The sequence below is a fragment of the Salmo salar genome, chromosome 27 (genome assembly GCF_965601325.2).
Source record: "Salmo salar chromosome 27, fSalSal1, whole genome shotgun sequence".
NCBI classification, from domain to species: domain Eukaryota; kingdom Metazoa; phylum Chordata; class Actinopteri; order Salmoniformes; family Salmonidae; genus Salmo; species Salmo salar.
The window spans coordinates 35,792,408-35,812,695 of record NC_138317.1 but is presented as its reverse complement, the minus strand read 5'-3'; the positions used below and the strand labels follow the sequence as shown (position 1 = coordinate 35,812,695).

The window sequence follows — 20,288 nt, the reverse complement described above, 5'->3', positions numbered from 1 at the left end:
CGATGAACAGCATTCTTACATAGGTATTCCTCTTGTCCAGATAGATGGGTTAGGGCAGTGTGCAGTGTGATGGCGATTGCGTCGTCTGTGGACCTATTGGGTCGGTAAGCAAATTGGAGTGGGTCTAGGGTGTCAGGTAGGGTGGAGGTGATATGGTCCTTGACTAGTCTCTCAAAGCACTTCATGATGACGGAAGTGACTGCTACAGGGCGGTAGTCATTTAGCTCAGTTATCTTAGCTTTCTTGGGAACAGGAACAATGGTGGCCCTCTTGAAGCATGTGGGGACAGCAGACTGGGATAAGGTTTGATTGAATATGTCTGTAAACACACCAGCCAGCTGGTCTGCGCATCCTCTGAGGACGTGGCCGGGGATGCCGTTTGGGCCTGCAGCCTTGCGAGGGTTGACACGTTTAAATGTTTTACTCACGTTGGCTGCAGTGAAGGAGAGGCCGCAGGTTTTAGTGGTGGGCCGTGTTATTGGCACTGTATTGTCCTCAAAGCGAGCAAAAAACTTGTTTAGTCTGTCTGGGAGCAAGGCATCGTGATCCGCGACGGGGCTGATTTTTCTTTTGTAGTCCGTGATTGACTGTAGACCCTGCCACATACCTCTCATGTCTGAGCTGTTGAATTGCGACTCCACTTTGTCTCTGTACTGACGCTTAGCTTGTTTGATTGCCTTGCAGAGGGAATAGCTACACTGTTTATATTCGGTCATGTTTCTGGTCACTTTGCCCTGATTAAAAGCAGTGGTTCGCGGGTTCAGTTTTGAGCGAATGCTGCCATCAATCCATGGTTTCTGGTTGGGGAATGTTTTAATAGACGCTGTTGGTACGACATCACCGATGCACTTGTTAATGAACTCGCACACCGAGTCAGCGTATTCGTCAATGTTGTTGTTCGCAGCAATGCGGAACATATCCCAGTCCACGTGATCGAAGCAATATTGAAGCGTGGAATCCGATTGGTCGGACCAGCGTTGAACAGACCTGAGGGCGGGAGCTTCCTGTTTTAGTTTCTGTCTATAGGCTGGGAGCAACAAAATGGAGTCGTGGTCAGCTTTTCCAAAGGGAGGGCGGGGAAGGGCCTTATATGCGTCGCGGAAGTTAGAATAACAGTGGTCTAGGGTTTTGCCCGCCCTGGTAGCACAACCGATATGCTGATAGAATTTGGGGAGCCTTGTTTTCAGATTAGCCTTCTTAAAATCCCCGGCTACAATAAATGCAGCCTCAGGATATGTGGTTTCCAGTTTACATAGAGTCCATTGAAGTTCTTTCAGGGCTGTCGATGTGTCTGCTTGGGGGGGATATACACGGCTGTGATTATAATGGAAGAGAATTCTCTTGGTAGATAATGTGGTCAGCATTTGATAGTGAGGAATTCAGGTGAACAAAATGACTTGAGTTCCTGTATGTTGTTATGATCACACCACGTCTCGTTAATCATAAGGCATACACCCCCGCCCTTCTCCTTACCAGAGAGATGCTTGTTTCTGTCGGCGCGATGCATGAAGAAACCAGGTGGCTGTACCGACTCAGTCTCGAGTGAGCCATGTTTCCGTGAAACATAGAAAGTTACAGTCTCGGATGTCTCTCTGGAATGCTACCCTTGCTCGGATTTCGTCTACCTTGTTGTCAAGAGACTGGACATTGGCGAGTAGTATGCTCGGGAGCGGTGCGCGATGTGCCCGTCTACGGAGCCTGACCAGAAGACCTTTCCGTCTGCCCCTTCTGCGGCGCCGTTGTTTTGGGTCGCCGGCTGGGATCCGATCCATTGTCCTGGGTGGTAGGCCAAACAGAGGATCCGCTTCTGGAAAGTCGTATTTCTGGTCGTAATGTTGGTGAGTTGACGTTGCTCTTATATCCAATAGTTCCTCCCGACTGTATGTAATAAAACCTAAGATTACCTGGGGTAACAATGTAAGAAATAACACATAAAAAAGCAAAATACTGCATAGTTTCCTAGGAACGCGAAGCGAGGTGGCCATCTTTGTCGGCAACGGAAGTGTAGTGCCAGCAAAGCCACTACACAACAATAAACAATACATTAATTTCACTATAATGGTGACAAAGAGTGCTCACAAACTGCTAGGGCCTACATAAAGCTGTCTCGACAGCAGTGTCCCAAAAGCAGTCCCAACACCTTACCACTTCTACACCTGGCTATCAGCAGAGCCTTGACTGGCAGTGAAGCAGTTCATTCAGCCTCATTTACTGCCTTTTAAAAAAACATTGCTGATATGGCTGACTTGCTTAAACAAATGTAGTTTCTACTAACAATTGAGATGTACAAACTATGGCATAAGGGTACGACAAGCGGATAAGAGGCAATCTGTAATTTCGATTAAGACATCAATGGGCGAGCTAGGACGGACGTAGTCAATATAACTATTTGTTAAGCACTTTGAAATATACAGCGACATAATTCAGAACATGGGCCGTTCTTACAGCGTTCTCCCTGTACACCGAGTCAGAAACGTAGGATAAATAAAGAGGGCATATAAGCAGACAATGAAAGCTCTTACAATATTCAATTATTACATTTCTCTAAAACAGGTTATAGGCTACATATGCACCACCAAGTCAGAAAAGTAGGCAAAATTAAGAGGGTGAGGCACATGGGCAGTTTACTACACAACATACACTTAGTATTACTTTCTTAGCTAGAGTATACATATCTCCCTGGCATATTACATCATTTATGCAGAAGGATAAAATACCTTTTTTGGACTCGTTGTGCTGTGCTCACTTGAACAAGAAGGTGGCACGGCGGTCCTTCGTGAGCAAATGTTGTCATCAAAGTCTGGCATTCTCTGGACTTACGGTGCTTCCAAAACAACTGGGAACTTGGAGAAAAAAAATCTGGTCGAATCATGATGACGTCAGTGATCTTCAGGTCGTAGCTCTAGAAAAGGCCGACTTCCCGATTTACAATTCCGAGTTGGATGACCATCCAAAATGTTTTTTTCCCAGTCGGAGCTCATTTTTTCCCCGAGTTCCCAGTTGTCTTGAACTCACTGAAGTCAGATTTCCCAGTTCCGAGTAACAGTTGTTTTGAGGGCCTGCAGAAATTATGCTGGATTGACAGTATGGCCAATGTTGAATGTCTATCATTTTAAGCTTTGAAAAGAGATCCTTAAACCCAGACTTGGGACCGGACACCCACTCCACTGAATAGCAGGCTAGTGATTGTTTTGCAATGCTTGCAGTTAGCCACTGATTCCTTCAAAACCACTCATTGTTGAATTTGTGATTTCCAACTTGTTGTGTAATGTTCATGTCCAATGGCCGATGAGCACCGATACATTTTATCTATTGTTTGTCTTCATTATTTATCTTAATTTGACAAGGATTAAAAAGGATTTGCCAGTTGATTGTCGACTTCCTTCATGATGATGTATGCTAGCTAAGATTTTGAAAGTATGATGTTGACATGATCAGTCCAATCAAAGCTACAGTACATATAACGTGATTTGACTTTCTCACATTTCATCTGTGGCCAATGACCTTGAGTCTTCTTGGATGGGCACTTCTAATTTAACTCTATGGCAGCACCCAAGGGGCTTGAATTTTCAAGGTCTACCCTTAGATTTGGCGGTGACATAGTGTCCCCATGAGTGACAGAACACTGAGCCAATCACGGCGTAACTAGAAAACATTACCAATCCCTATGCTCCGTATTTTCTGCTGGCTGTCCCACCACCACAGAAAGCACTGAGCTAGGCTGAAACACCTGCATTTTGGAGCTGCCTTACTCAAGAAAGCAAAATTAGACTTATGTGCCACCAATCCCACATGAGGCTTTATTAACTCAATTATTTGTATATATTTTTTACCTTGTTTGCAAACTGATATGTGACACGTATTAATGCCAAAATAACATGCAAAACAGGCTCTTTTTTTGTCTGCCCCACCTGCCCTGAATGACGGGTCGCCACTGGGGTCTATGAATAAATGAATTGGTGCTTTCTAGAGAAGACTGGCAGGCGTACCTCATGAAGCTGGTAGAGAATGCAAAGCTGTCATCAAGGCAAAGGGTGGCTACTTTGAAGAATCTAAAATATATTTTGATTTGTTTAACACTTTTTTGGTTACTACATGATTCCATGTGTTATTTCATAGTTTTGATGTCTTCACTATTATTCTACAATGTAGAAAATATCAAGAAAAACCTTATCAATTGCATCAAAATTGTTTTGTAGAGTATTGTCACATCATTGTCATATTGTGATGCTTGTTTCAGAAGGTTGTACATGGAGAATATTTGACAGGGAGGAGTTTATGAATAGCCTGACAATGAAATACTCTGCAGGATTTCTTTGCCCATGTCATCTACAGTTGCAAAAGTCAAATTATAATAGGTGGACCATGATAAATGTTCTAACAACTGTCAAATTGCTGTAACTGCAGTGGACTGAAATGTGAGATGTGAATGCTATATAAAAATAAAATTAATCTCTTTAAAATAGTAGGGATTTGTGAAGAATATCAATTTACCTCACTATTTACAACACCATGTACTTATAATCAGATGAGGGTTGTCACGTGTTGACAACCCTCATCTGTAATTTCTGTGGAAAGAAAACATCCTGCAGTGATACTGTAAGTCTGTCTCTCTGGCCATGTGTCTGGGGTGAATTTCAAGGCAAAAGGAAAGACATTACATTATTAGGCTCAGAGCTCCCTCCAGTGGTCAATATGAACAAATCCCTATTTATAAGGAACATCATTTTTCCTCGCTTATGTTGGAGACAAAATCCTCAATTCACTATAAAGTTCAAATTGAATGTATATCATCAACTCCCTATGAGTAGCTCAGCATAACTTCACCCCTTTCAGATATTTGATAATCGTATTTTTCTTTGGAAAGTTGTTTGTAAATTATTATTAATTTATTTTAATCTGGACCTTTTTCAAACAAAAAAGAAACAAATAGAAAACAGGACAGGAACTAAGAGAAAACAGGACAGGAACTAAGAGAAAACAGGAACTAAGAGAAAACAGGACTGGAACTAAGAGAAAACAGGACAGGAACTAAGAGAAAACAGGAACTAAGAGAAAACAGGACTGGAACTAAGAGAAAACAGGACAGAAGCTAAGAGAAATCTAAGAGAAAACAGGACAGGAACTAAGAGAAATCTAAGAGAAAACAGGACTGGAACTAAGAGAAATCTAAGAGAAAACAGGACAGGAACTAAGAGAAATCTAAGAGAAAACAGGACAGGAACTAAGAGAAATCTAAGAGAAAACAGGACAGGAACTAAGAGAAATCTAAGAGAAAACAGGACAGGAACTAAGAGAAATCTAAGAGAAAACAGGACTGGAACTAAGAGAAAACAGGACAGAAGCTAAGAGAAATCTAAGAGAAAACAGGACAGGAACTAAGAGAAATCTAAGAGAAAACAGGACTGGAACTAAGAGAAAACAGGACAGAAGCTAAGAGAAATCTAAGAGAAAACAGGACAGGAACTAAGAGAAAACAGGACAGAAGCTAAGAGAAATCTAAGAGAAAACAGGACAGGAACTAAGAGAAAACAGGACAGGAACTAAGAGAAATCTAAGAGAAAACAGGACAGGAACTAAGAGAAATCTAAGAGAAAACAGGACAGGAACTAAGAGAAAACAGGACAGAAGCTAAGAGAAATCTAAGAGAAAACAGGACAGGAACTAAGAGAAATCTAAGAGAAAACAGGACAGGAACTAAGAGAAAACAGGACAGGAACTAAGAGAAAACAGGACAGGAACTAAGAGACAACAGGACCGAAGCTGAGACAGTCAAACCATAAGGGATGATTATAGTAGTTTATGATGAAGAAGCCTAAACAGCTGGGATCTCTTTCTCTAGGCCACTGACATAATATGGTGATGCTTCTAAACAAACACATGCATCTTATAGGTCCCGTGTGGCTCAGTTGGTAGAGCATGGTGTTTGCAACACCAGGGTTGTGGGTTCGATTCTCACGGGGGACCAGTACGGAGAAGAAGAAAAAAATGTATGCATTCACTACTGTAAGTCGCTCTGGATAAGAGTGTCTGCTAAATGACTAAAATGTATGTTATTAGTATTTTTTATTAACTTAACCATTTTATTTAAAAACAATAAAGATGAGTGATATAAACCTCTAATCTTATCTGTAGCTCTGGTGTGCATAGAGATGATTGTAAATATTTATCATATGGCTGCTAAGTCATCCGTCTTATCCACTTAACTCCCTTGGACTTACGGTCATACCTGTGTGGAGTGTTCTGTATGCGGGAACACGCCCCTAATGCCCTTGCTCTTTACTGTTGGTCATACTGTATGGACCAGAAACTCTATGTGTGCCTCACAAATGGCACCCTATTCCCTATATAGTGCACTACTTTTGACCAGGACTCTGGTTAAAAGTGGTCCACCAAGTAGGCAATAGGGTGCCATTTGGGAGGCATGTCAATGCCTTGACATATAGCTCCTCCACTTCCTTACTCTGACTGTTACTATGGCCATTTTATCAAATGGAATCCACAATGCCTGTCATCTCTGCTGATATACTTTGCTGTACCAACCCTTCTTTATAACTCCTCGTGGTAATCAGACAAACTACAGTAAAGCACCATGCTGACTGGTGATCTACCGTAAAAGATTTTTAAAAATGAGGGTCCACCTCTGATTGATCAGAAGTTGTGATCCATGGATTTGAGCGGTCTGTCTTCACAGTGTGGACTCTGAACAGTGAAACTGCCGACGTAACTAATCATGTCAGATAACCAAGTATCATAGGAGGTTATTTCCTGTATCCATTTACAGGGAATTCTCTTGAGTGGTAGACTGGACAGAATGAAAAATACTGCAGCTGGAAAGCATTATATAGTTAAACAAGGAAAGCTATAGAGAAACAACATGTATCATAATAATTATTTTCTTGGCGTATTTTATTACTTTTTGGGGTTTTGTGGGATTGGTGGCACATAAGTAAAAATACACATATGACAAAAGTAAAGACAAATCTAAACATGTCACATTCTCACATGTATACATCCACTGTCAACCTCTGCATTACCGCTAACTACACACTTCACCCGATCACTAATTAAAATAGAATCTACCTACTTCCCTGCACAGTCACACTGTTATGGTATGTGGTTATACAAAAGATGTGGCAATTACAAAGGCAGTAGGCTGAGGATCTGTGAGTCCCACTAGAAATATCGGTGGTATAAATTACAGTTTGAACTAATCGCATACAGATGAAATCCTTTCAAACAGTAACATTACCACCAACAGCAGGATCATACTGAACACCAACATAATGCACTTCTATGTGCTAGATACAACAGAACTAGACTATAATCTCATATATCATCTACAAAGTCATTTTGAGGAAATCGTGTATCATATAGAATGATCAAGCGTGTTAAATTAAATATATCAAAACAGGTCAAATATAGAATAGTTTACATACAGTGTAATTTGTAATTGTATACAAATCCATTGCATTGTACTGTACAGTGTGAGGACTAGGAGGCTCTAGAAGCCAATCTTTTCCTCATACAGAGAGAGGAGCAACAGGATGCCCCAGCCAGACAGCAGTCCTAAGTTCTGGAGAAGGAACATGAGCCAGGGCCTACGGTTGTCCGCATGGATCATGGTTGGGAGCTGGGAGGAGAAAGAAGCAAGACAATCCACTGCATTTAACTCCTTGTCCAAATATAGCATATTTACAGAGAAAGATAGGCATTAGGGCATTGGTGAAAGACATAGGAGCAACTGTGCCATAACTAGGGGTCAGAGCTCTTCCTGGTCAGGTGACATAGCCAGGAGACACTCAAGGCCCAAGTCATAATTGGGCTTCCCGGGGAAAATGTTGTCTGAAGTTGCAACAGTAACCAAGGCGGCGGGGCTTAGCGAAGGGTCATTTGAACAATTTGTGCGATAGACTCTCATTTGAAGAGAAGCCCAAAGAAGCAATTCCTCACAGCCTGTTTGAGAATGTGGTAAAACTAGTGTACTAACCATATCAGCCAGACCCACATACAGGAAGAGACCAGAGGTGATGGCCGCGATCCACTGCTTGGTGGCCAGGTCAGTAGAGACGGTGAGGGCAATGTAGAGTCCGATGAAGGATGTGAGGGCACTGCCCACGTTCAGCATCAAGGCCTTCTTCACTGACAACCCGCTGTGCAGCAGGATTGCAAAATCACCTGGGAGATGTAGGATGGAGAGGTTTAAAAGGGACGCCAGTGATAAAATGTAGGTCTTAGGTTGATGCCATTGGAGGGATTGTGTGAATAGGAATCTGTATAGAGAGAGAAGACGTGGCTAATCATCTAGCACTACTATTCATCCATTCTAATACTTGACTGTTTGAAATGAAAAAATATTGTTCTGAAATCAAACAGACGCTGCTCAAATATACTTGATATAAAGAAACATCTGAAGTACCAATGTGGCTGGGTCACATTCCCTAAAGACCTCCTTCAACATGGCCAACTAGAGGCGTCAGTCAGTACAACACTCACCCAGTTCGTGAGGCAACTCATGACAGAACACAGCCAAAGACGTGGCAAGGCCGGAATTCCAGGAAACAGAAAAGGCCGCACCGATAGCCAGGCCATCGGCAAAGTTATGTATCGCGTCCCCTATGGTAACCATGTAGGGTAGCAGACGCTGTTCTAGTAGAGGGGAGAGACAGAAGGGAAACTCAGAGAAAGGTTCAGTCGTCTAAAGAAGTAAAGTCAAATTTGGCTATTGTTAATCATGTGTCTAAATTCATATTTCACAATAACAGCAGTATTGGATTAGCCAATGCCATTAGGATCTTCATTTGACCAGTTTCTCACAGCAGGAAAGGTATCCTGTAGCAACAGGAAATATGAATTATTGTGTGGATTATAATTAATGGACATTTTTGTAGGGATTGATACATTTTTAGTTAGGACAAATCAAGTCTGACATTTTAAAGTGGAAATTACAAACTTTAGAAGTCTTTTTAAACCTTAAATTTACTTAATGTTTGCATTTCCTGCAAGAACAGGGTGATCAAATTAAGATCCTACATCTGTAGGAACCAGTGGTGGAAAAAGTACTAAATTGTCCTACTTGAGTAAAAGTAAAGATACATTAATAGAAAGTGATTCAAGTAAAAGTGAAAGTCACCCAGTAAAATACTACTTGAGTAAAAGTCAAAGTATTTGGTTTTAAATATACTTCAGTATCAAAAGTAAATGTAATTGCTCAAATATACTTAAGTATGAAAAGTAAAAGTATAAATCATTTCAAATTCTTTATATTAAGCAAACCAGATGGCACAATTTTCATGTTTTTAAAAGAAAAAGTACTTATAGCCACAGGCACACTCCAACACTCAGACGTTATTTACAAACAAAACATTTGTGTTAAGTGATTCCGCCAGATCAGAGGCAGTAGGGATGACCAGGGATGTTCTCTTACTAAGTGCGTCAAATGGACAATTTTTTGGGTCAAAATGTAACGAGCACTTTTAGGTGTCAGGGAAAATAAAAAGTAAAAAGTACATTATTTTCTTTAGGAATGTAGTGAAGTAAAATTTGGCAAAAATATAAATAGTAAAGTAAAGTACAGATACCCCAAGAAACTACTTAACTAGTACTTTAAAGTATTTTTACACTGGTAGGAACTGGCAAGCTAGCGGTTATACTGTAGAGTGACTACAACTACACCATTGAATATTGTGCTTGAATTGTTTATAAAGATTACATAAAGGATGATGTCTCATTTTAATCATGTCAGATAAATAAATTGTTGTCACTGTTTATATTATCATTTACAATGATATGACAGAGTGTTTTTGGGTGCATCTGCAGCTAAAGCGTTGTACCCCTGTAGTAATGAATCCCTTTATTGCTGTTCCTCATGTAAATGAACAAAGCTCTTTGGTGCACATTACCCTTTGTCACGCTGAATGTGTGTAAACATTGACTAGACTTGACTAGTAAGTTCACAGTATATCAGCTTTCCAGTGAACACCCTGACTGTCAGATGACCTGATGACTTGGGTTGTCTATCTTACCTCTTGAGCGTTGGTTTATTTCTGGAAAGGCTTCCTCTGTGTCCTCACTGTGCTCACTTACAACCTTTTAGGATCAGAATTTTACAGAAGTATAACATCGGAATTATAGCAGGTGTGAACAAGTTAGTGGAGGACAAGGTGTTCAGAGACACGGGTAGTAAAGACTTGAGACTACATACTGTGTCAGGTAAAAACACAGCTTTACTGGCTGTTCAGTCATGGACCTCTGTCTGACTCAGATCTCCAAGAGAGAGGACAGAGGGTTTAGAATATCACAGGTGTGTCTTTGAATAAGTGGTACAGAACCTACCAGATGTATCTGTGAATAAGTGGTACAGAACCTACCAGATGTATCTGTGAATAAGTGGTACAGAACCTACCAGATGTATCTGTGAATAAGTGGTACAGAACCTACCAGATGTATCTGTGAATAAGTGGTACAGAACCTACCAGATGTATCTGTGAATAAGTGGTACAGAACCTACCAGGTCAGTCTGTGAATAAGTGGTACCGAACCTACCAGTTCAGTCTGTGAATAAGTGGTACAGAACCTACCAGGTCAGTCTGTGAATAAGTGGTACAGAACCTACCAGGTCAGTCTGTGAGATGGACTGCTTGTTCTTTTTCTCCTGCATGTACATCTCCAGGACTTTACCATGATCACAGTGATGGGGCTCAGACCCCTCCTGGAAACACAATGGCACAATGTATCGGTCTGTGCCCGGAACATCACAACAAAGAACATGTACAGTTGAAGACGGAAGTTTACATACACTTAGCTTGGAGTCATTAAAACTCGTTTTTCAACCACTCCACAAATGTATTGTTAACAAACTATAGTTTTGGAAAGTCGGTTAGGACATCTACTTTGTGTATGACACAAGTAATTTTCAACAATTGTTTACAGACAGATTATTTCACTTATAATTCATTGTATCACAATTCCAGTGGGTCAGACGTTTACATACACTAAGTTGACTGTGCCTTTAAACAGCTTGGAAAATTCCAGAAAATGATGTCATGGCTTTAGAAGCTTCTGATATGCTAATTGACATCATTTGAGTCAATTGGAGGTGTACCTGTGGATGTATTTCAAGGCCTACCTTCAAACTCAGTGCCTCTTTGCTTGACATCATAGGAAAATCAAAATAAATCAGCCAAGACCTAAGAAAAAAAATGTTTCATCCTTGGGAGCAATTTCCAAATGCCTGAAGGTACCACGTTCATCTGTACAAACAATAGTACGCAAGTATAAACACCATAGGACCGCGCAGCCGTCATACCACTCAGGAAGGAGTGGAAACAGGTACAAAAGTATATCCACAGTAAAACGAGTCCTATATCGACAGAACCTGAAAGGCCACTCAGCAAGGAAGAAGCCACTGCTCCAAAACCGCCACAAGAAAGCCAGACTACGGTTTGCAACTGCACATGGGGACAAAGATCGTACTTTTTGGAGAAATGTCCTCTGGTCTGACGAAACAAAAATAGAACTGTTTAGCCATAATGATCATCGCTATGTTTGGAGGAAAAGGGGCAGGCTTGCAAGCCAAAGAACGCCATCCCAACCATGAAGCAAGGGAGTGGCAGCATCATGTTGTGGGGGTGCTTTGCAGCAGGAGGGACTGGTGCACTTCATAAAATAGATGGCATCATTAGCAAGGAAAATTATATATATATATTGAAGCAACATCTCAAGACGTCAGTCAGGAAGTTAAAGCTTGGTCGCAAATGGGTCTTTCAGATGGACAATGACCCCAAGCATACTTCCAAAGTTGTGGCAAAATGGCTTAAGGACAACAACGTCAAGGTATTGGAGTGGCCATCAAAAAGCCCTGAACTCAATCCTATAGAACATTTGTGGGCAGAACTGAAAAAGCGTGTGTGAGCAAGGAGGCCTACAAACCTGACTCAGTTACACCAGCTCTGTCAGGAGGAATGGGCCAAAATTCACCCAACTAACTGTGGGAAGCTTATGGAAGGCTACCCGAAACGTTTGACCGAGGTTAAACAATTTAAAGGCAATGCTACCAAATAATAATTGAGTGTATGTAAACTTCTGACCCACTGGAAATGTGATGAAAGAAATAAAAGCTGAAATAAATCACTCTCTACTATTATTCTGACATTTCACATTCTTAAAATAAAGTGGTGATCCTAACTGACCAGAGACAGGGAATTTTTACTAGGATTAAATGTCGGGAATTGTGAAAAACTGAGTTTAAATGTATTTGGCTAAGGTGTATGTAAACTTCTGACTTCAACTGTATCTACCGGTGATAGCTAACAATTCTCACATTTTGGAACCAGTAAGACCTGATCAATTTATTTGACCGAAACATTGCACTTTATTAAAAAGGTGTATTGGAGGTGTACGTGTGTGGAATTTCTTTTCACCATGGATCCACCGAACCTGTAAGCTGACAGAACGGAGGTGTTCAGTAAGGAGATAAGGTTTAGAAACAGTGTGAAATGGGAAGGTACCACCTGAACGTGTCCAATAAGAACCCTGATTTTTGTTTCCTGTTGCAACACATTTTGCTACATCGTGCCCTACTGAACACAGCCCAGATGAGACACTACTTACCTCATGGTGATGCAGGGAATGGTGATGGCTGTCCTTGTGAGTGGTGATGATGGAGAAGATAGTCTCCATGAGATAGAAGCAGTAGATGCCAGCCATCATCACCAGTATCTTACAGATGTAGTCTGGAACCTCCTCTGAGTGGCTGTGGTCCGATCCGTCACTGTGAACATGGAGGCCTAGGAACTGAACCAACAGAGGAAACACAGTCACAACCCAGTCTGACACAGTCAGCCCAATGACAGTGTTATGTCATTGTAATGACAGTGTTATGTCATTGTTTTGACAGTGTTACGTAGCTCTTATGAAGGCAGGTTCAAGTAAAGTGTAATATACTACACAAGACCAAATACTGGCGATGCAATCAACCTGTGCAGGGTCCATTACTCTGAAATGGCCTCCTTCACTCACTACTGACAGATGAAAGTCTAGAGTGGAGACCAGAACCTATCCACCATATTGCTTTAACCAATCAAGTCCTCTTAATAAGTGGTTGAGAAGGAGAGGAAGATAAGAAATCATGTCGGACCATTGGGACACATTGTTATGTTGCTCTTATCATTGGCTTTGTAATAACCTAAAGTTCCCTGAAGGAACATGGGGCCATTTCTCTGTTTGCCCGATCTGAAGGGGTCGTTCTTGTTCCTTAAATCACGCCGTTATTATTTGACACTGTAAGTGATGACAGGGTGTGACAGCCTGCTAATACTTCGCCCTGCGATGTTGACATGATGGATCTAAATGGATTGAGCTGCAGCAGCAGGAAGTATCCCCTCCAGACTTCTGCCCTGGGGGAAATAAGGCTAGGAAGCATCAGATGGGACTACTGTATGTGTTGCTCTGACTTATCATGAGGTCTCTCAGACATCTGGCTGATTATTGGGTTGCACTGACATTAACCACAACACTTTAATGAAGTGTTGAGGAGGAAGAGGTCTGGCTGGCTAGATAAGTGGTTTTCTTTTCACATTGGACATTCCAGCACCTATGATGGATGCATAACCAGGCCAGTACAGCGTAGATCAGCTTGAATCAGCTGGGCTCAGTGATGTGGATATGGTACTGTGGTGCTCACCATAGGCAGGAGGTGCAACAGGGCGTCCCCAGTGAGGGAGCCAACGGCCAGGCTGACACAGAACTGGATGACGAGCTGGAAGACACTGCTGCAGGAGGTACACAGCAGCACCATAACGCCAACCAGGGCGGCCAGACAGATCAGCAGATTGGCTATGGAGGCATACGCAAACTCTGTGGGGAGAGAGAATTAACATTAAGGGGTTACAAATATAATAACAGTGCCAGACTGAAGCCAATCAGTCAAGCCACAAAGGTCTGTTAGATAATACATTGTCTGATTATGCTTGAAATAGGCTCTAGTCCTACCGAGTGCAATAGGCTCTAGTCCTACCGAGTGCAATAGGCTCTAGTCCTACCGAGTGCAATAGGCTCTAGTCCTACCGAATGCAATAGGCTCTAGTCCTACCGAATGCAATAGGCTCTAGTCCTACCGAATGCAATAGGCTCTAGTCCTACCGAATGCAATAGGCTCTAGTCCTACCGAATGCAATAGGCTCTAGTCCTACCGAATGCAATAGGCTCTAGTCCTACCGAATGCAATAGGCTCTAGTCCTACCGAATGCAATAGGCTCTAGTCCTACCGAATGCAATAGGCTCTAGTCCTACCGAATGCAATAGGCTCTAGTCCTACCGAGTGCAATAGGCTCTAGTCCTACCGAGTGCAATAGGCTCTAGTCCTACCGAGTGCAATAGGCTCTAGTCCTACCGAGTGCAATAGGCTCTAGTCCTACCGAGTGCAATAGGCTCTAGTCCTACCGAATGCAATAGGCTCTAGTCCTACCGAATGCAATAGGCTCTAGTCCTACCAAATGCAATAGGCTCTAGTCCTACCGAATGCAATAGGCTCTAGTCCTACCGAATGCAATAGGCTCTAGTCCTACCGAATGCAATAGGCTCTAGTCCTACTGAATGAAATAGGCTCTAGTCCTACTGAATGAAATAGGCTCTAGTCCTACTGAGTGCAATAGGCTCTAGTCCTACCGAATGAAATAGGCTCTAGTATTTTTGGCCTACAGCCTAAAGTTTTGTGATTTAGAATTTTGGAGCATTCATATTTACAAACATAAGAAATGTATTTCTGCATAGCCTCTCTATAATTCCTTTATCATAAAAAAAATTAACAGGCAGGAAAGGGACTTTCTGTATCAAAAGGAAAGGAATGAGTGTTGAATATAGAGTGTACTGTAGCAATCAATAGATCAATCACAAGAGCACACAATGCAGAATCACAGTGGATAGAACTGTAGTAGTTCACTCACTCTCTGTTGTGCTGAGCTGGTCTAATGGTCCAGTGGGGGGAGAGATGCTGTTGCAGGCACCACTGAGGAGCTGCTGGACCAGGGCTGGGCTGAGCCGGGCCACGTCAGACCTGGACAGGCTAGATCCATTCAGCCCATGGATCTTTATCAGCTCCTCCGGGCTGAAACACGTCTACGTGGAGGAAACAGGGTTGAAACACGTCAGCGTGGAGAAAACAGGGCTGAAACACATCAGCGTGGAGAAAACAGGGCTGAAACACGTCAGCGTGGAGAAAACAGGGCTGAAACACGTCAGCGTGGAGAAAACAGGGCTGAAACACGTCAGCGTGGAGGAAACAGGGCTGAAACACGTCAGCGTGGAGAAAACAGGGCTGAAACACGTCAGCGTGGAGAAAACAGGGCTGAAACACGTCAGCGTGGAGAAAACAGGGCTGAAACACGTCAGCGTGGAGAAAACAGGGCTGAAACACGTCAGCGTGGAGAAAACAGGGCTGAAACACGTCAGCGTGGAGAAAACAGGGCTGAAACACGTCAGCGTGGAGAAAACAGGGCTGAAACACGTCAGCGTGGAGAAAACAGTGCTGAAACACGTCAGCGTAGAGAAAACAGGGCTGAAACACATCAGCGTGGAGAAAACAGGGCTGAAACACGTCAACGTGGAGAAAACAGGGCTGAAACACGTCTATGTGGAGAAAACAGGACTGAAACATCTACGTGGAAGAAACACGGCTGAAACACATCTGCGTGGAGGAAACAAGCAATATTTCAAAAAACCACTTTCCGTCACAGAATATGTATCGCCCCCGATATGTGGTAATTGCTACAGTTGAAAATACAGTGCCGTGTGTCAGTGTAAAATGGAAGTGCAAATGAATTCTTCAATTAATATACCTCTGTCAGAATACTGTGTCCCAAATGGATCACTACTCCCTTTGTAGTGCACAACTTTTGACCAAAGTCCATTGGCCTATTCTTTGAATTGACACTCCTTGTCGCTAACTGATTGACTGACAGTAAGATGTCATTGGCCATTCACAAAGTGGGGACCAATATATTACAAGTAACATGTTATTATCCCTCAGCAGTGTTCCTTCTCATTCAGATTTCTCTAATATAGATATTACCATGGGGAGAATCCTACAGCTGCCAATAGCTCAGGCCATCTACTGCACATCTGAGGCTCATTGTAATGCACTGGAGATGCAGCGGACAGCAGGGGTTTAGCAGTCTGATAATGAGTCAGAGTGAAGGAGCCTGTGTGTGCGTGCGTGCATGCATGCGTGCGTCGTTAAGCCCCTGAAGGTCTCTTCAGGAGATTGGAGCGATGGCCTTGACCTAATTACAGACAAAGCACCATGGTGGTTGAGTATAACAATTACCAGTTCCCAGCTGCTGATGTTCCTCTGGTGGTACCCCTCCTCATGACTCTTCCTGAAGGCATCACCTCCACTTCGACCCCCACGACCCTTGCTAACAGTACTGTGGTCACTATGGTCATGGTCAATGTGGTCATCGTGACCATGGTCATCTTTGTGTCCCTCTTGATCCTCTTCGTGGATTCCACCCAGTTGCAGGCTCTTCATAAGACCTTCCAGCTCTACAGAGATTAATCACAATGATATGGTTAGTTGGTGGTAGAGTATATTAGCAGGCCATTGAGGAACAGTAATATAGTGGTAGAGTATATTAGCAGGCCATTGAGGAACAGTAATATGCTGGTAGAGTATATTAGCAGGCCATTGAGGAACAGTAATATGGTGGTAGACTATATTAGCAGGCCATTGAGGAACAGTAATATGGTGGTAGAGTATATTAGCAGGCCATTGAGGAACAGTAATATGCTGGTAGAGTATATTAGGCCATTGAGGAACAGTAATATGGTGGTAGACTATATTAGCAGGCCATTGAGGAACAGTAATATGGTGGTAGAGTATATTAGCAGGCCATTGAGGAACAGTAATATGCTGGTAGAGTATATTAGCAGGCCATTGAGGAACAGTAATATAGTGGTAGAGTATATTAGCAGGCCATTGAGGAACAGTAATATGCTGGTAGTGTATATTAGCAGACCATTGAGGAACAGTAATATGGTGGTAGAGTATATTAGCAGGCCATTGAGGAACAGTAATATGGTGGTAGAGTATATTAACAGGCCATTGAGGAACAGTAATATGCTGGTGGAGTATATTAGCAGACCATTGAGGAACAGTAATATGGTGGTAGGGTATATTAGCAGGCCATTGAGGAACAGTAATATGGTGGTAGAGTATATTAACAGGCCATTGAGGAACATTAATATGCTGGTAGAGTTTATTAGCAGACCATTGAGGAACAGTAATATGGTGGAAGAGCATATTAGGCCATTGGGGAACAGCAATATAAACTCTCATTATCCAGGCTTCATGGGGTTATAGCATAGGGTTTGAGGGTAACATTAACATAGGGTTTGAGGGTAACATTAACATAGGGGTAGAGGATAACATTAATAGCGTCATGCTAAATGAATGATGAACTATGTATTGCACAAGATGGATTAATGAGTGGGTTGATGTTACAGTACAGCCAGGAGCATGAGTAATGCTCCTGGCTGTACTGTAATAATAATAAAACGAAACAGTGCGAGGAAAATGATTCATACTAAATAGGGATAGTAGTTTGTAATGAGGCAATATTACAGCACGGACATTTTGTATACACAGGAATAGTTGTTTCTTACTGTACCGTGTATGGTAATGTTGTCAGAACCGAAGGAGTTGAATATGAAATCCAGAAAGTAGTCTTCTTCAGGCAGTGCTCTGGCAGTCATGCAGTCACCTCGCAAAGCATGGTAAACTATGTATCCAAACACCACATCCATGTTGTGTGGGCCACCATCATTCATCTCCTCCAAGATATCTTGACCAGTAAGACAGTGCTAAATGACCACGATAACACGGGACAAACACACACCGTTGAATAGAATAGAAATATTTTGTTGAAACAAATCTACTCAAATGACTTTGTTAGAAAACAGGTCACTGTTGCTAACAGTAGTTCATTGGTTTTCTGTTGCACAACCTTAGAAAGGTAGAGTTTATAAAATGTGTTGCCATTCTTATTAACACAGCAGCACCAACCTGGTCGTACTGCTGATCAGGCTTGTAGTGCTTCTTCAAGTTATGGAGCAGTGTTTCTATCCCACTGCTCTCCATGTCTCCGTGTCCATCCCCATGGTCATAGCCTGTGATCTCATGGATGAAGTGGTCCGTCTCGTCCCCCCACCTCCCTGCCCTCACGGCAGAGCAGGCCTCTGAGGGAGAGCCGAGGTACAGGCAGCATCCTGCCGCTACTCTGAAGAAGCCCTCGTTGTGAAGGAGACCACCAGTGCTGGTGAAGTTACCCACCAGCTGGTCTACTGACTGCACAGACAGGCACTAGAAACAAGCAGGGTGGCTTCAGTGTTTCATGGAGATTATTTATTTACTCAGTACAAATATAGGCCTAATTTAATGAGAGAAAACCAACGTAGGGTCTTGTATAGTCAGTCATTATGACCACAAAGCTAAAGGAGTTTGGGTTGGGTGAACGTGAGAAAATAAAAATCTAATTTTCTGATCTTTAACAGCTATTCTCAGGCTTTTTGAGTCAGGACATACAGTGACTTGGCCTATTATCTAACAGATTATTCTGTAGAGTCTACCAGAAACCCAGAACCGATTAGTGAAGGTGCTGGAGGCAAAATGCTAAACTGGAGAAACAGAAGAAAAAAAGTCTTGACACACTTTAAGTCAGATGCACATTTCTTTTAAAAGAGCCTGAGCTTGATGAAGGTCGACTGACCGAAAGCTCCGTATCTATTAAAATAAATGTGCATCTCACTGGAAGTGTGCAGACTTCTTCCTGATTCTCCAGTACCATGACCACGTATGAGTAAGATCTCGAGCCATTGTTGTATTAGCAGAACATGCCGTCTAACTACTGATCATTAGTGTTAGTCCCAAACATGTTTGGCCAATTGATAACACATCTCTCACATAACGTGTGATAGAAAACGTCCTCTACATGGTCACAAGGGCAGATTACACTTGCCAGGTAAAGTCCAAGGCCTTCAATGTCTGAACAACAGAAAAAAAATGTATGTTTACATGTTTTTCTACTGTAATCAAATGAAACTAAAATGAACACTTATTGGAGTACTTGTGGTGCATTGGCATGATGGACAGAGTCATTTTAATTTTTTACATCGAATGTATTAAATAAAACAGAATGCCCAGTCATTAAGACGTTTAAACAGGCTGCACAGTAATAGGGTAAAACAACCACGATATATTTTTTTAAGTATTTTTTTTTTTTTTACACATTAGCCATTTAAGTCAAAGCCATTGCTATAATCTATGATAATACCCTAACACATGGAATTTGATAAATATTGATCAGGTGTTTTACGTCATTGGTAGAACATAATGATTTTAATAAATCTGGTACAAAACAATCTGCAATGACGACGTCGTGTATTCTCTCTATATAATACCTACATAATAATAGCCAGAATCATTATTGTTATCATTATCATATAATTATTATTATTATAATTATAATTATAATTATAATAATAATTATTATTATTATTATTATGGAGCACGCATTCAACTTTTGAATTGCTCAGTGCTCACGATATATGTATCAATAAAAAAATACTTTGTTAGAGACTGGTCAATAAAAATAAAAAAAATACAGATTTAGGCTTAACAAACTAGGTCTGAAAAAGCACTATGATAAATGTACATTGCTGTATTCCATTGTGTGTAGCGCACGGCACAGTAACAGGTGCAGGTTGGACCTCGACCTTTCCTAAAACCAAGTTGAAGCGAGTGTAAGAAAAAAGTTACCTTTTCACACGACACACCAGGGCACTGCACACGCTTCTCCAACAGTTTGAAAAAGGAGCGAACTGACATTTCATCCAGGTATTCCTCTCCTGGCGAAACGAGCTCCACCACTTTCCCATATACATCCATAGGTGAACACCACGCATAGCTGAATAGGTGAAAACTCAGACATAGGAGAATAACGGGAAAATACCTATATACAGTTTCCATTGTTCTATTAAAATATAAATCCTCTTTAAAAAAATAAAATAAAAAGTGCAAAAACAGTGAGTTTATAGAAAGAGATGATTCCGAGTGGCGCATATGCAGTCCACACACGGTTTTAAGTTCACCAAACAGCTATCTATAAATCAGCTAAGTTAGAGATTTCCTTGACCTGTTAGCTCGTCTTTGATTGGTCCAGAGGTGAGTTGCGCTTCTCTACCAGTCCATAAATAGGAAACCATTGCAGTTCACCCTGAATAAGGGGTACAGG

At 41.9% G+C, this 20,288-nt stretch overlaps 1 protein-coding gene across 1 annotated transcript; it reads right to left on the bottom strand.

The window, feature by feature from the left end:
• Positions 1–6,891: 6,891 nt before the first annotated feature.
• Positions 6,892–20,170, bottom strand: LOC106598043 (zinc transporter ZIP4-like). The gene is made up of 12 exons (XM_045709304.2): positions 19,814–20,170; positions 18,062–18,358; positions 17,667–17,859; positions 16,325–16,542; positions 14,946–15,117; positions 13,685–13,857; positions 12,613–12,795; positions 10,616–10,711; positions 10,026–10,089; positions 8,497–8,649; positions 7,991–8,178; positions 6,892–7,633 (listed from the first exon to the last, which is right to left on the bottom strand). The coding sequence occupies exons 1-12, from the start codon at positions 20,114–20,116 to the stop codon at positions 7,505–7,507; spliced, it is 2,169 nt and encodes a 722-aa protein (XP_045565260.2). The 5' UTR covers positions 20,117–20,170; the 3' UTR covers positions 6,892–7,504.
• Positions 20,171–20,288: the final 118 nt, after the last annotated feature.

Coding starts and splice junctions, on each gene's coding strand:
- LOC106598043 (XM_045709304.2), bottom strand. CDS start 20,116: ATGCGCCACTCGGAATCATCTCTTTCTATAAACTCACTGTTTTTGCAC. Junction 8,179..8,496: donor TGAGTTGCCTCACGAACTGG/GTGAGTGTTGTA, acceptor TACATCTCCCAG/GTGATTTTGCAATCCTGCTG. Junction 7,634..7,990: donor ATGTGGGTCTGGCTGATATG/GTTAGTACACTA, acceptor TTCTCCTCCCAG/CTCCCAACCATGATCCATGC.